General features: G+C 38.4%; 2 protein-coding genes across 2 annotated transcripts in view; both read right to left on the bottom strand.

Moving 5' to 3' along the window:
- Positions 1-16,784, bottom strand: part of Cow (Proteoglycan Cow) — a 711,953-nt gene that overhangs the window by 249,928 nt on the left and 445,241 nt on the right. The gene's annotated exons all lie outside the window — the stretch shown is intronic.
- LOC135710168 (uncharacterized) lies at positions 14,229-15,824 on the bottom strand. The gene is made up of 2 exons (XM_065232681.1): positions 15,095-15,824; positions 14,229-14,430 (listed from the first exon to the last, which is right to left on the bottom strand). Exons 1-2 carry the CDS (start codon positions 15,736-15,738, stop codon positions 14,298-14,300), a joined length of 777 nt encoding a protein of 258 aa, XP_065088753.1. The 5' UTR covers positions 15,739-15,824; the 3' UTR covers positions 14,229-14,297.

Here is a 16,784-nt window from a genome sequence, read left to right as displayed (position 1 = left end):
TTTCGAAAATGCAGAACCCTGATCCGAAATAACCTTGAAATTATTCACAAAATTTCATTTGAATGCTTACCTATATTTTTTGAATTTTTTTTTTGAAATTTCTGAGGAATCCTCTTCAGCATCCCCATTTCTTTAGCATCGTTAAAAAAGTCCGCTGGTATTCTCATGAAAATTTCCTTTGAAGGCTCCAGGATTTCTTTGATATTTAGCCTTAAAAAAATTACCTTGAAGCATTCCTCATAGTTCCAGAATTGTAGTTTACCTTAGAATTCCTTTGGAACTATCCTCAGTATCAGATTCAAGTCAGATTATGGCTCATTCCTGGAGAAAGCTGTAACATGTCTGGCTGTAGCCAATGTGGCCCTGAACACTCACTAAGACTACCAAGGTGCTAATTTTTGAATTGTCATGCGATTTAAAGTGTCACATGATAAGTTTTAGTTCAAGTTAAATTCTGGCCACTTTCACAGAAAACCCTGGACCTCCACTTTACCACTACACCACCGGCGCCGCTGAACATTATTAGTAGGTAACTCAAAAATTCTTGTACATGTTTGGAACCCAATTTTGGGATAGGATCTGAATTTTGAAATATGAAAATTGAGCTCAATTAATGATATTCAGTGAAAAAAGCGGTCGTGCTTGGGATACGACCACCTGCTTGTATGGGCCCTTCCCAAAGTTGCTTATATTAAATAACTAATATTCATTACTTGACATTATGGTGCAGATTTCAATGTCAAATTAATGTCAACCAAGGTGCCATAGGTCGATAAAGTAGACCCACGGCACCGGTCAGTATGCGATCAGGGGAACGAGACGCTTGCGACGATTATTGTGACAATAGGTCATATGAATAAAAGAGTTTAATTTACTCGCACGGGAAAGGAAAGTAAACTCTTTTTATTCATATGGCAGAATCTTTCTCTTCAACATAGCTTGATCGGAACGGTGGATGGAAAAAGATAAATTTGTTTGAAAGTTTGTTTGCGGTGGATGATACATGTAAATAAATTGGCGTTGACAGCGATTATGTAACTCTTTAATCCTAAAGCAAAATCCCATAAGCATCTGTCAGTCTGTACGTAAGACATGGTGGAGTTTGTCTTGCCTCTTCACTCCACCGAAAAATGTGTTAAGAAACTGGCTCGACGGTGCCGTCAATGCAAATTCTTAGGTGCAAGCAGTATAAATATTTACGTTATTTGACAAATCCGGAGAACTTTGAGATTTGGGCTTAATAGCTTTTGTAAACAAACATTTCAATCGCTGATTTCTCGCGAATAACATAACAATCTCGTGAACAAACTATACCAAATGGTAGATGAACCATTCAGGTAGATGAACGTGTTGTTAGTTTTTAAGATTGAGCTTTAATTCGCGAGAAATCGTTCATTGAAGTGTTTGTTTACAAAAGCAATTACGCCCTAATCTTGAAGTTCTCCGGAAATCATAGGTAGTCATACCATTTAATTACTGAAAACAAAATGAAAGAAGATGAATGAAGAACGGCACGTCATGAACTGTAATCATGCCATCTGGGTTTTGTCACATATCGTTAATATTATTGACCTGTGCACCAAAGAATGGGATAATATTTGTCATTCCACGTTTCCCATAAAGCTATGTCATTAACTGCATTTGTGGCAGACTTTCAAACAATGTTATCTTTGTTGATTGCCGTTACTGATCATCCACTTGGCTCGTTTGTCGTATGTCATTTTGTCATTATTAAGACAATTTTGATTCCCTGAACACAACATTCAGAAAGTAAAACGTGTGAATGTGACATGAGTGTTCCAGTTTATCCTTCGTTCATGTAGCTCCAGAAACAATTCATATTTAATATGTGAACAACTAATCCCACCCACAATGCACATGGTTCACTCACAGTAAGCCATCTCCGACATTTAGAGCCTTATCACTAACCCTATTCACACACACACATAAACATTCAAGACCGTGAATTGAGTCGTGATTCTCATTAGGAAAACATGACTCACCGTGTCGACTGGCAGCGTGTGTCCCACAAGGGCACATGCCATAAACCCTTCCACTTCGACACCGTTAACCATCTACCACAACTGTGGGCATCATCCTTGTATTGTACGTATGGAGGTTAGATACGGTGTCACGCGCCACCCCACATCATAGGTAGAAGGCGTAGGTATTGACATCGACAAAGAACCGAGGCTAAACCGCGCAGCTAGGCTAGGGTATAAGGAAAAGACCTCGGCTCCGAAATTTGAATAGGATCTGATTTCTGACAACGTCCTCATATACAGAGGAATCGCGTGATAAAAGACGGCGGTGGTAGAAGCTATTTCGGCTCGTTACACGATATTCAAATCATCATTCATCACGCAACGACATTTCACCGACACGACCAAAGACGGCAATCCACCTGGCTGCATACCTATCTCATAATCTCAAGAACTCAAGCTCACCGCGGGAAGAAGAGCTTTCGTTAGTGTGGATAATATAATGCTTGGTTGTCACCTTGGGAGCTTTATATTTGACATGCCTGTCGTTTCTTTTCCTTCTTTTTTTCATCTCTATATTTCAGCTCCTTCATAAACGATCCCGAGCACCAGAGAGGATAAGTTTTCCGCCACTTTCAGGAACGCGTCGCGTCGCTTCCTTCCCCGTCGTCGTTTGAAAGGGTTGAATTTTTCATACATGTACATATTTTATGGGCGTTCGTTTCACTATTCTCCGTATATTCTTCTCCAAGACGTGGTCTTCACTTTTTTGTCGTTTTTTTTTTCTCAGACAGATAAATATCTCACATGGTAGACCTGAGTAAATGCCTGACTTTCAGGTGAACAGAATTCAAGTATTCTGATGATGCCATTTGTTGTGCGTTGAATTTCAAACATCACAAAGGTAAGTCATAGAGCATATGCAAAGCATTTATAAATATTGTAGCTGTAGGTGATTTTTTTTTGTATTAAGGATATGTAAAATTTGTAACGATTATTCACTGGGTATGCAGGTTCTTAAATGAAGTCACTGGAAGAAAAATCTAGCAAGCAGGGTTTTTGCAATCGAATATGTTGAACGCTCCAAGATACATGTTTACATCATCAAAGCACAATTTTATTTGCGTTTTCGCACCTTTGAGGAGTCCAGATTCAACTGCAAAAATAAATAATCTGGGTGACCAGGAAATCGGGATAACTGGAAAATACCGGAAATTCTATATCACCGGGATACACTCGTGAACTTCGATGCCCAAATTGAAAAAAATGTGCTTCTTTATCTCTTTAAAAAATCTCAAGACTAGATTTTCAGGATACAGTTACTTTGAAGAACTATTAAAAGAACTTTTTTCCTAAACAGTTTTGAACAGATTTTAGAACAGATTCTAGAGTTATGTAATACCAAGGTACTTTGGACAAAAAGTTCTAGGGAGGTTTGGGATGAACTATACGAGGGCTATGACTAGAGCTCCAAGTCAATTGTGTGAGATCAGTGTTTTCTAAGTAGCCCTGTGAACAATTTCTTGGGTCCAACTTAGACTATGAACTACTTGGAAAGCATTTCCAGATAAAATTAAGGAGAACTCCATTTGAATTTTCAGTAGAACTTAAAGAAGAACTCGAAGACAATTCAGATAAAAAATTTATGAGTACTCAGAGGTGAACAGCATAAGAATTCCTAAGGAGATGAATTCTTTAAAAAAGTTTATAATTCAAAGAGAATCTAAGGACGAGTTTCTTGATTTTTTTTAGTGTTCTGCAGAGAATTTCTGCACTGTAATAAATAAAATTCAAGGCACTTCACGAGATAAACTCGAATTTATTTTAGAGGAATTCTGTAAAGAACTATATAATAGGAAATTCTTTTGAAAGAAATGCTTGAACTTAAATATAATCCTGTTAAGCTCTGTAAAGCTTCTCTGGAACTTTAAATACGGCAAGTTGGAATTTAAATTGGGACCCATAACTGAACAGTCTCAAATTCCCATGTCATATATTTATTTCGTTACAAATAAACATAAAAACCTTTTTGTAACTAAAATCAAATACTTCATCAATAAGTAGCTTTTGGTTTTATATATAGTTAATCTACTGATTGATTTAAGTTAAATTTGAAACCAGATCTCTAAAATTTCACCAAGTTCATGTATTTTTATTTTTGTCAATGTGCACAAAATTTAATCCTTGGATCATTTTCGTCAATGTCCTAGAACTCTAGTTTTGTAGGTAGTTCTGAGTTGAATTCCAAGACAACCTTGAATAGGATTCAACAAATGAAAATTCATAACAGCTTTTGACGTTAATTCTTAAGGAATTATGTGAAAATTTGAACGAGAAGGAGGATTACACCATGATCATTCTAAAGAGAAGTTTAAGATATTACAAAAGAGAAATCTAAGGACATTCTGAGGATAATTTAAAGAAGATTCTGGGACAAAAGAAATCCGAAGCATATCTCCATGTGAGTTTTCGGAGAATTTATAAGGAGGATTACAATTTAATATGAGTATAATTCCTATCGAACCTCAAATAAATTCGGTTAAAAATTTCAAAGGTGTTCTGACAAATTTTGTGTAGAAATGTAAGAAGAACTGCAAGTTATTTTTTAAGTGAGAATTTCATAGTTGTGAGTTAAATTCCAAGGAAAGGGGTAATATTCAACGGTAATTCCAAAATATATTCAATGAAAATAATTCCAACGGATTTCTTAGGAATATTCTTAGAAAATTCTGAGCTAAATTTCAAAAGGATTTCGAGGAGTACTTTAAGGATATTCCGGTGTTTTTAAGATAATTTAAAGGAGAATCCCAGCAGCATTTCGATGAATTTGTGGGATTTCCTAGTAGAACTAAAAAAAAATTCCTCTGCTAATTCCATGGGAATTTCAGGATAATATTAAGTAAATTCTTAGCTGAACTCCAAGTGAATTTTCAAAAGAGTTCTTCAGGCAATTCCTAGCTAGAATTATTAATAATGTAATAAGCATTGCAAATTGCATTAAATAATTTTTTAAAGATGTTGTAATATTTTTTAAATCATATTTTTCCTTTACACTAGTCAAAAATACCTATCAGAATTTCTAGCTCAATTTAAAATATTTTCATTATACATTTTGATTGTATTTTTGAAAAATGCGTGAAATTAGGATCACAGGTTAATGAAACTATGGTGAAGAGCTTTGAGTGGGTTGGTTTATTTCCTTCAAATTCCGTTATAATTGCTTATCTTTTGACAGATACGCATATTTCGCCTACTACTTGCAGACTTCGTCAGTGCCAAGTACTCAACACCACTTGGCACTGATGAAGTCTGCAAGTAGTAGACGAAATATGCGTATCTGTCAAAAGATAAGCAATTATAAAGGAATTTAAAGTAAATAAACCATCTCACTCAAAGCTCGTCATAAAGGGATTCCGTTAAAAGGTTCGACAAATTTAAAGGATTGAAACTATGGTACTTTATGGTAGAAACATTCGGAAAACCCTGGAAAACTCATGGAATTTTACTAAGAAAAATGAGTAGACAACCAGCTATAATAATTATCAACAATATAAGAAATCTTCGGGAATCTGGAATTCTTATCCATCGTTTTTTTTTAATTTGCAAAGTACAAAATCTTGAAAATAATCGAAGAATATTAACAAATCTCTAAAGACAAGACTAAGCGACTTAAAACAAATGGTTCATTCAGGTACTTGTTTTTCTTTCTTTAGTCTGACACCTCTCAAGTTAAAATGTATTGAAAACTTTCTTATATCCAAAATTGTTGATTATTTGTCAGTCAGTCAAATGTCAAATGATCCAAAATCTCGTCATGGATCTTGTGAAATGAAGTTTAAGGATTTCATGAATTCCTGGCATATTGCATAAACAATTTCGATCACTCGATATTTGAATCATCATGTCTTATTCTATTTTTTACGAGAATTTTTACCAGTTTTAAACAGTTTATAAGCTTAAAAGTTGAACACAAATGTTACTATAATGGCATTTTTTTAGATCTTTTTTTTCAAAATTTCTTAATCAAGCTAAGAGTGTATAGAATCACAGTAGGCATTGGTTGTCAGGATAAGTTAATTTGTTTACATCATTGCTTCACTGGATCCTGCGAAAATCTCAGTCCATCCGCTCCTGGCAGTTTTCGGTCAAATTCCTGGGCAGGAATTTCATACCCATTCCGAGGTTACTTTCACTTACAATAAGCCCCGCATGTATGTATTACCTCTATCAATTGGATATTAGTATTACACACACACACTTCCAGTTTCAAAATGTTGGCACGTATTTAAAGGGTGATACGGTCAAAATTTGGTCAATATCAACTTGACGTATTTCTTTCAATTTTGCATTTAAAAAACCTGAACACCCCTCATTTTGAAGGTGTGTGTGTGTAGAATGTTGCTCCTATTTTGATTTTGGAATTCACTCTTCAGTTGTCAAAATGCCGTCCAAGCAAGAAGAGCAGCGTATCAAAATTTTGCTCGCGCATCGCGAAAATCCGAGCTACTCGCACGCAAAGTTGGCAAAATCGCTAAAAGTTGCCAAATCAACCGTTACAAATGTAATTAAAGTGTTTGGGGAACGTTTGTCGACAGCCAGGAAGTCTGGATCGGGGGGAAATCGAAAACCGGAAGCCGCTGAGACGACAAAGAGAGTTGCCGGTAGTTTCAAGCGAAACCCTAACCTCTCTCTCCGAGATGCCGCAAATAAGCTGGGTGTATCGTCTACAACCGTGCATCGAGCCAAAAAACGAGCCGAACTATCGACTTACAAGAAGGTAGTGACTCCAAATCGCGATGATAAACAAAATACGACGGCCAAAGCGCGATCCCGGAGGCTGTACACGACGATGCTGACGAAGTTTGACTGCGTGGTAATGGACGACGAAACCTACGTCAAAGCCGACTACAAGCAGCTTCCGGGACAGGAGTTTTATACGGCAAAAGGAAGGGAAAAGGTAGCAGATGTCAAAGTTCGCAAATAAATATGTGGTTTGGCAAGCCATCTGTACCTGTGGCTTGATAAGCAGCATTTTCATAGCTTCCGGGACTGTCAACCAAGAAATTTACGTGAAAGAGTGTTTGAATAAACGTCTGCTGCCTTTCTTGAAGAAACACGGTTGTTCCGTACTGTTTTGGCCGGATTTGGCATCTTGCCATTACGGTAAAAAGGCCATGGAGTGGTACGCCGCCAACAACGTGCAGGTGGTTCCCAAGGACAAGAACCCTCCCAACACGCCAGAGCTCCGCCCAATTGAGAAATACTGGGCTATTGTCAAGCGGAACCTAAAGAAGACCAAAAAAACTGCTAAGGGCGAGCAGCAGTTCAAGGCAAACTGGCTTTCTGCGGCGAAGAAGGTGGACAAGGTGGCTGTACAAAATCTGATGGCAGGGGTCAAGCGTAAGGCCCGGCAATTCGGATTTGGAAAAGCGGAAGCCTAACTGAATATTTTTCCTGAATTTTATACTAATTGAACTTGAAAGAGAAATTTAATTTGATTTTTTAAATAAACGATTTCACCGATTTACACGCGTTTTCCTTTGACCAAATTTTGACCGTATCACCCTTTAGTTTATGTTTTTTTTTAATTATTAAATGTTAATTTTATCCTGCAAATCCATGGGTTTTGGAGTTTTGTTTTTCTCTACGCTTTGCATCTCATTTCGCTTTGTCGTAATACTTTTTTTTCTCTGGTCGGGACCTAACACTACTGCGACCAGTAAATTGATCTACTGTAGTATATCCCGTGTCCTTAGTTTAGTGAATGTCGTATTACTCCATCACTATTGAGAAATGATGACGTATTCGATTTTTTTTACAATTGCCACTCTTGCATTTATCGCAAGGATCCGACTCTAATTGAAAGGTCCCGCTATTTATACCCTTTGGAGTGTTGAAACACTCTCCAAAGGCGCACCCCTTTGTCAGTCAAAATTGGATTCCTTAGCAACAAAATTAAGGTATGACACCGATAATGACCATGCATCAGAACCCTAGTCTAAACCACTTCAAACTAGGGAACAATGAATAGAAGATTAGGAATCACATAGATGAAGACAACTGACTAATTTTTTCCTTGTTTCAAGATCATCCTCGGTAGACAAAGCCGAGTCTTGTCACTATCAACAAGGCATAAAAAGTAACAAGGACTAAGATGTGTTCCTTGGATTACTGAAAAATTCTGTTCCCCTAATTTGAAGTAGTCAGGACTAGGAATCGCTGGCAGATCTTACATCCCGTAACGTACCACGATCGATTCGTTCGAACGTCGATTCTCTTCATCGACTGTCTCTTTCGTTAATAACTCAATTTCAAAAGCATTCCTTGCTGTGTTCAAAGTTCTAAGCGCAAGACAATAACTTCTGCTATCAAAAGGGAAAGTCGATGAAGAGAATCGATCAAAGCAGATAGGACCTTTTGAAATGTTCATCGAGAATTGTCTTGCATTGCCATGGTCGTTTGGGCTTTGGGAGGAGGTTCACGTCTAGTGCTTTCCCCAGGAGCCTTTCGCGGCCACCAGCTACCACCCGTCCAGTCTTGGACGTATCCTTTCATATTGCTTACAATCTCCGACACCGACAGCGGAAAACTTGCTGATTCACGGCAACTTCGGCCACCGAATCACCACCAAAACTCGCGACGGATACAATTCACCAACCGGACCGGGTTCAATCTCGCCCACGGTGACGAATCTCTTAATAGAACAGAACTACACGTCGAAAATGTGGCATCCGAACTCGGAGAACCGGACTCCCGGGAGGCAATTTTCGACATCAAACAATGAAACTGAAGCTGCGTCGTAGATTTTGTAGGTTAGATTCAAGGTCAACCGAGTCACTCAAGACAAACACAGGCAAACACGATATATAACTTAATGATAACTTTATGAACACTTGAAACTAAATTTCAGCACACAAATTAACAAATTTAAAGCAAAACATATTTAATTCGCTGACGAAAAATACGCTGCAAAAGAAAAACACGTCAGCTTACGCGGCCTACTGCGATCTCTTCTCTGGCAAGCAATCTGCAGTTGTGGGATTAAAAGCGAAACTGGGACCATAAACCAGCAAATTTACCCGAAGGAGTGCCCAAGAAAAAGAATACTGCCTTTTCTGGAGCAGCATGAGGTGGATTGCCTATTCTGGCCGGACTTGGCAAGCTGCCACTACTTAAATTCCACCCAACAGTGGTACAGCGAAAATGGCGTCACAGTGGTTCCCAAGGAGATGCATCCGGCCAATACTCTCCGGAACTAAGGCCAATTGAGGAATACTGGTCAATTGTGAAGCACATGCTGAAGAAAAGGTAGCCTGAAAGATTTCAAGCGAAAATGGAATTCGGCAGCCCAACAAGTGGCAACAGGGCTCGTGCAAAAGATGATGGGCCTTGTACAAAGAAAAGTTTGAGAAATAGCCTACGATAAGAAGGATTATTGAAACAATGGTCTTACATTTAGCATAATACATACAAATGTATAGCTGGCAAATGTAATTTTCAATGAAAGATTTCACGTGATATTTACAGAGATACTTTTGTCACTATCATCGGATGAGAAAACGATGATAGAGATTTACTTCAAAATCTCTTCGATTTATTTTGTCATGACAGAACGTGACAGTGTTGTTAACATCGCTATTACTAGCTCATTTATTTATATTATTGTTACTTGTACCGCGGAAATCTTAAAAATATATTCACTCTACCGATTACATACGGTTGCTTGTCTAAATTCATCTAAATCAGTTAGAAATGTTGATGTCAAAGCCGTATGCCAATTATTCTCATGAATGCTAGAACCTTTTGAAATGACAAGAAATCTCATGATTGGTAGTTTCGTCTCGTGATAGCTAGAGGACCTGTTTCTCATTGTCACATGACGGTCGTGATATTTACCAGCTCTGGCAGTAGCTTGTTCGAACCGCACTGATTTCATTTGTTTTCTGATTGCGTCTATTTTCTTCACTGAACGCAGAATTGAGCAAAACAGATAGCTGAGCGTAACATGAATGATTTGGAGTGTAGTAGCAACCAGTGGAAACTGACAATTTTAAATTGGCTCACTACTTGACTAGCCTATTGGTCCCAAGCAAATCGAATAACGTACCCCATTTTAGTCGAAGTTCTAGTACTACACTATGTTTGTTTCAATTCGCTATCAAAGTTTGACAGATAAAATGAGGGGTTCGTGGATTTTCTTATGTTTCGAGGGGTGCATCGATCAGCTTGGGACCGAAGATAGTACCAGAGCTGAGTTAAAAAGTTAAGCACGTTTTTTCGGGAAGGCCTCGAAGAAACTGAGTGAGAATTTTGTAGAAAGAATCACTTTTTATTTTGTAGATTTAAACATAAATTTACACATTTAATTGGTATTAACATGGAGAAAAGTATTATTCTGTAACACATAAACGTAACAAATATTGTAAAACTGCTGTGGCCAATTCAACTGATATCACTGGACCGTTCCGTTTTTACGCATTCAATCAGGTTCTCCCTCGGTTGAGAAAATTGTTCGGCTGCCTTTCAGTTTATCCTTCATTTCTTCTGCTGCTGTCAGTTCCGTGCCTACATGCAGAGTCACGTGGTTGGAAGAGTTTACACCCGCTCGGAAATGTGTTTGTAGGTGAGGATGGCTATTTTGTATCTGTGGTGCTTGTACGAGTGAATGAATTTTCCCATGCGTGTTTGCTATATCTGGACATGTGCCGGGTGCACCCACAAATGCAAGATATGATAAGATTTTATCATAATAATTGGAAATGCAATTATTATTAGCAGCACCGTTCTCAGCAGGTGGCGAAGGTGGCATTTGCCACTTACAATTTCCTGAGGGTGAAAAATTGTTCCAGTGTTCTTTGACTTATCCATTTTCTTTACTTCTAGATAATTTTCGCATCTTCTACAGAGCTCCATGAACTTCTTCCTAGTTTCATAATTAGTTATCTCAATTTAACCAAGATCCCAGAACATTCATGACCTTCTGCAAATTTCAGGAAAGACCTTCTCTACGAATTTTCCTAATTATCTGGATGAAACAAAAATATTAAATCTTCCAATAACATCCCAAATCAAACCCTGACGTTCAAAATTCGCTGAACTCCTACGAAGTTCACTCTCCTACAATTGTGGCTGAACTTCTACGTTTTTTGATCTTAACAAAAATCTCAACACTTCTATGATGTTTAACGAAGTTTCTGAAATTATTTGTTTGATTTCTCTGCTAATTCTCTTGCAGCTCTGCAAAGCAGTTCTACAAAGTTTTCTAAATTTCCACGGCATTTTCCGATCTATTTTAAGTCCATTCAATTTTAACGTCAGAAGCTAATAGAACTTTCATGAAGTTTCTTAATATTAAACAATGATTTCTAAACTTCAACGAAGTTCTCAAACATCTACAAGGTTTCCAATGCTACAAAGCTTTCTCTAATGCATACAAAGCACCCTGAATGACGGCGCTGGTGGTGTAGTGATAAGCGCCCCAGCACGGAAAACAAGATCGACGGAAAACAAATCGAGGAAAAAAAGCACCCTGAATTTCTTAAAAAATCTTTGAAGCTCTGTGAAGATTCCCGAATTTATAATAAACTTCCTGAATTTCTACGATATCCCCTGAACGAAATCCTTGAAGTTTTAAAAAGTCTACTGAAGTTAAAGAAAAATCCCTGAGATTGATCGTAGTTCCCCTTCTACAAAATTTGCTTTATTTTTCTTAAGTTCACAAATTTTCAATAATATTTAATGAGAACAAGTTCTCTGCATGTCTATAAACATTGTTGAAATCATTCTAGCCTAGTCTAGTCTAATCATATACAGCCCGTACTCAACTATAAAACTTGTTGAATTAGGATGTTAAACTAAGTTCTCTGAGCTTCTATAAAGTTTGCTGAGCCGTTACAAAGTTTGCTGAGCTTTAACAAAGTTCTATTACATTTGGTGTTCTTAATGTCTACAAAGTTATTGAAAGTCCTACGCTGATTCCTGAAAATCTATGAATTTCCATGATATTATGAAACGTTCCCTTTACTTTTAAGAAGTCTTTCGAGCTTCTACGAAATTCTTTGAAATGAAATGATGTTCTCTTAACTTTTACGAACTGTCCTTGGCTTCTAAGAAGCTCCCTGAAACTCAGTTTCATAATTATTCAATATTTGACTTCTTAACCCACCCACAAATTATAAAAGAAAGAGTGAAGACATGTGAAAACAACTCGTCGATCTCGTTGAATATTTTTTTATAAATACATCTGGCATCCTTGGGCTGAATAACTCCCACTTTATGTCAAACAAAACAGGTATAATAGTAAAAAAATGCTGCGATATCTCTGTCGCTTTTGCGCTACCCTTATGGAATGTGATGAGGACATAGTAAAAGTAAAAGAGCCAGGAAGAGGGACCACCTAAATAAAAATTCTAAGTACAGCTCCGTATGTGACATAACAAATCAAATAAGAATTTAAGAACACGTTCGTAGACCATAAAGGGTGATACGGTCAAAATTTGGTCAATATCAACTTGACGTATTTCTTTCAATTTTGCATTTAAAAAACCTGAACACCCCTCATTTTGAAGGTGTGTGTGTGTAGAATGTTGCTCCTATTTTGATTTTGGAATTCACTCTTCAGTTGTCAAAATGCCGTCCAAGCAAGAAGAGCAGCGTATCAAAATTTTGCTCGCGCATCGCGAAAATCCGAGCTACTCGCACGCAAAGTTGGCAAAATCGCTAAAAGTTGCCAAATCAACCGTTTCAAATGTAATTAAAGTGTTTGGGGAACGTTTGTCGACAGCCAGGAAGTCTGGATCGGGGGAAAATCGAAAACCGGAAGCCGCTGAGACGACAAAGAGAGTTGCCGGTAGTTTCAAGCGAAACCCTAACCTCTCTCTCCGAGATGCCGCAAATAAGCTGGGTGTATCGTCTACAACCGTGCATCGAGCCAAAAAACGAGCCGGACTATCGACTTACAAGATGGTAGTGACTCCAAATCGCGATGATAAACAAAATACGACGGCCAAAGCGCGATCCCGGAGGCTGTACACGACGATGCTGACGAAGTTTGACTGCGTGGTAATGGACGACGAAACCTACGTCAAAGCCGACTACAAGCAGCTTCCGGGACAGGAGTTTTATACGGCAAAAGGAAGGGGAAAGGTAGCAGATGTTTTCAAGCACATGAAACTGTCAAAGTTCGCAAAGAAATATCTGGTTTGGCAAGCCATCTGTACCTGTGGCTTGAAAAGCAGCATTTTCATAGCTTCCGGGACTGTCAACCAAGAAATTTACGTGAAAGAGTGTTTGAATAAACGTCTGCTGCCTTTCCTGAAGAAACACGGTTGTTCCGTACTGTTTTGGCCGGATTTGGCATCTTGCCATTACGGTAAAAAGGCCATGGAGTGGTACGCCGCCAACAACGTGCAGGTGGGTCCCAAGGACAAGAACCCTCCCAACACGCCAGAGCTCCGCCCAATTGAGAAATACTGGGCTATTGTCAAGCGGAACCTAAAGAAGACCAAAAAAACTGCTAAGGGCGAGCAGCAGTTCAAGGCAAACTGGCTTTCTGCGGCGAAGAAGGTGGACAAGGTGGCTGTACAAAATCTGATGGCAGGGGTCAAGCGTAAGGCCCGGAAATTCGGATTTGGAAAAGCGGAAGCCTAACTGAATATTTTTCCTGAATTTTATACTAATTGAACTTGAAAAAGAAATTTAATTTGATTTTTTAAATAAACGATTTCACCGATTTACACGCGTTTTCCCTTGACCAAATTTTAACCGTATCAACCTTTATTTACAATATTTTGTACTCACTCAGTACTGGGTCAGCGTTATGTGGGAAAACGCAAACTTGACCTCATCAAGCGAGATCAACCCTTTTTTGGTTCAATCTCCTAGCACATAACATATGTGGAACTCGATCATCAAAAATCGACCCCATTTCAGTGATTTCAAGTGGTAAAGGGTGTCCACGATGAAATTGCCACACACAAAATTGATTCGCAAAATTCGAGTTTTCATCCGATTGCCATCAAATTTTCAGGGATTGAGAAATAACTATTAAACTTCATTTTACCATTTTACTCGTATTTTATTTACAGTCCATACGCAAATGCCCACACCTTGGCCTTAACCCCGGCCATAAGATTCTGCACAACCTGTGAATCAACCGTTTTTTGCATGTAAACCCATACTTTCTTCAGTTCCTCGACTGTCTTCACTACCTTAGGTCGTTTAAGAAGGTGCTGCTTCATAATCGCCCAGTACTTCTCGATGGGGTGGAGCTCCGGAGTGTTGGGAGGGTTGAACATTTTCGGCACGAAATTGACCTTATTGTCCGCATACCACTTCAGCACGTCCTTGGAGTAGTGACATGAGGCCAAATCCGGCCAGAAGATTGTTGGGACGTTGTGGGCCTTCAGGAGAGGAAGCAGCCGCTTCTGGAGGCACTCTTTTATGTACACTAGGGTGTTTCATTTTGAAAAAAGTGATGAATTTTTGATAGGCCACCCTCCAGTTCGATTTATAGCCCCAAAATATGAACCTGTGCAAAAAATGGTAAAGATTGATGTAGGTTTAGAGGTCGCGCCAATGATTTGGATTTTGTATGGAGATTTTGGTGAATTAGTATGGGAAATTATTGATTTTCGTTTACATTGCTCTAACTTTGGTTGTAGTTGTCCAAACGTTGAAAAAAAAAAATATGTGGTTGTCATGACAATGATCAACAAGTCTGTTGTTGTTGCGATGAAATTGGCGTTGTTGCCTTGTACATATTCATCTGTCAATTTACCCTATTTTGCCATTTTTTCACATTTTTATAATTCTTGATACGCTGCAAAACTGAGCGTAGCAACTGTAGGCTTTTTGTTTATTGCCATAGCAATAACATACTAAATTTTTTCGACATTTGGACAAGTAGAAGCAAAGTTATAGCGATATAAGCGATTTTTTAAATTCTTCCATAGTAATTCCCATACAAATTTCAAATCATTGACGCGACCTCTAAACCTTCATCAATCTTTACCAATTTTTGCACAGGTTCATATTTTGGGGCTATGAATCGAACTGGAGGGTGGCCCATCAGAAATTCATCACTTTTTTCAGAATGAAGCACCCTAATGTACACCTGTCCGTTCATCGTGTCCTGGGTCACGAAAGGTGCACTCCGCTTCCCGCACGTGCAGATGGCTTGCCAAACCAGGAATTTCTTCGCAAATTTGGACATCTTCTGAGTGCGGACATGCTCCGGAACGCTGAACTTATCCTTGGCCGTGAAAAACAGGTTGCCGGGGATCTGTTTGAAGTCGGCTTTCACATATGTTTCGTCGTCCATGATGCAGCATTCAACTTTCGTCAGCATGTTGAGGTACAACTTCCTGGCACGGGTTTTGGCGGACTTGTTCTGCTTCTCGTCGCGATTAGGGGCCTTTTGTACCTTGAACGTTCGAAGCCCAGCCTTAGTTTTGGCCTTCTGGACAAAACTTCGGCTTAGGTGCAGCTTCTTAGCCACATCCCTAACGGAGGCGTTCGGATTTCGGTTGAAGGCCCCAACTACGCGGTTGTGATTTTTGGTGTTGTACGGAATACTTTTTCCTTCACTTCTGGGCTTCCGATCGGTGGTCAACCGTTCCTCGAACCGCTTAATCACTCGCGACACCGTGGAATTCGCGATTACCAACGTTTTAGCGATGGAACGATGCGAGAGATCCTTGTTCTCGTGATGAATGCGCAAGATTTTATCACGCACGAGCTGTTCTTTCGACTCCATTTCCGCGAGTTTTGATCACAGGACTTTAAAACTTGCAGGATGTAAATAATGCACTATGAACTAAATCCACCCAAATTTTCATTAAATTCTACCCAACGGTTAAAAAATTAGAGTAATTTCATAGTGTGGCAATTTCATCGTGGACACCCTTTATAGATGGACATCAATCTGTCAAATTGAATATACCAGCTTTAAAATGAGAAAGAGGATCAAGGGACTTGCCAATTCATTTAAATAATATTTCCTTTACCATTTATGTGCTTTATTTATAATTATATAGCTAACTTTAACAAATTAATCACGATTCACATAGCAAAACTGTGGTAAACTTAGATGAAACATGTATGTAACATTTCCTTCTTTGGAAATTTTCTAATTTTTTGGAACTAATTGCATCAAACTTTGATTTCATTGGGAGTTTACATTTTGAAGTCCAGAGAGAAGCAGCAAAATTTGGAACAAGAGTCAGAAGTTTCATTTGAAAAATATGCAGTGTTTTGGGCTGACTTTGCATCGTTCAAATCGAAATTTTGCAAGCAGGACGATAAATGATATAATATCCAAGATTTTAAAATTTGAAAATTTCTTCAAAATAACGTGGTAACGTTGATCCTTGTTGATCGAAAAGGCAAAGGAGGAGCTACACACAATCATAACAATTTTTGTTCGACCACTATGGCTAAGGTCCCAGGGTGGGGCTCCCAGCTAGATGTATCAAAGTTTAGCACTATTTACCAACGAAAATAATCGTTAATATGCATTAACTGGATATTTCATGCTGTAATCATAAGTTGACTCACTAAAAGCACAGTTAACAATATTTCAACATACCACAGACATAATTATAGTTTCACACCTATGCGACGTAATCATCAAATCTTCGAATTGTTTGCATCAAATTACATGCAATTAACACAATTTCCGTAATGAATCCAATGCAAACTAAAAAGATCGAAGAGACGACCGACTTGAAAACACTAGTTAAAAAATCCTTTGAGAAGCCCCCTGTCGAACTAGTCGTTAAAAGAATGCATACACGTCAAACT

This window comes from Ochlerotatus camptorhynchus, unplaced genomic scaffold, assembly GCF_037179485.1.
Source record: "Ochlerotatus camptorhynchus isolate MF236.1 unplaced genomic scaffold, CSIRO-AGI_Acam_v1.1 ptg000371l, whole genome shotgun sequence".
Taxonomy (NCBI): Eukaryota; Metazoa; Arthropoda; class Insecta; order Diptera; family Culicidae; genus Ochlerotatus; species Ochlerotatus camptorhynchus.
Note: the sequence above shows the minus strand (reverse complement) of the source record. Positions and strands in the feature narration are given on the sequence as shown.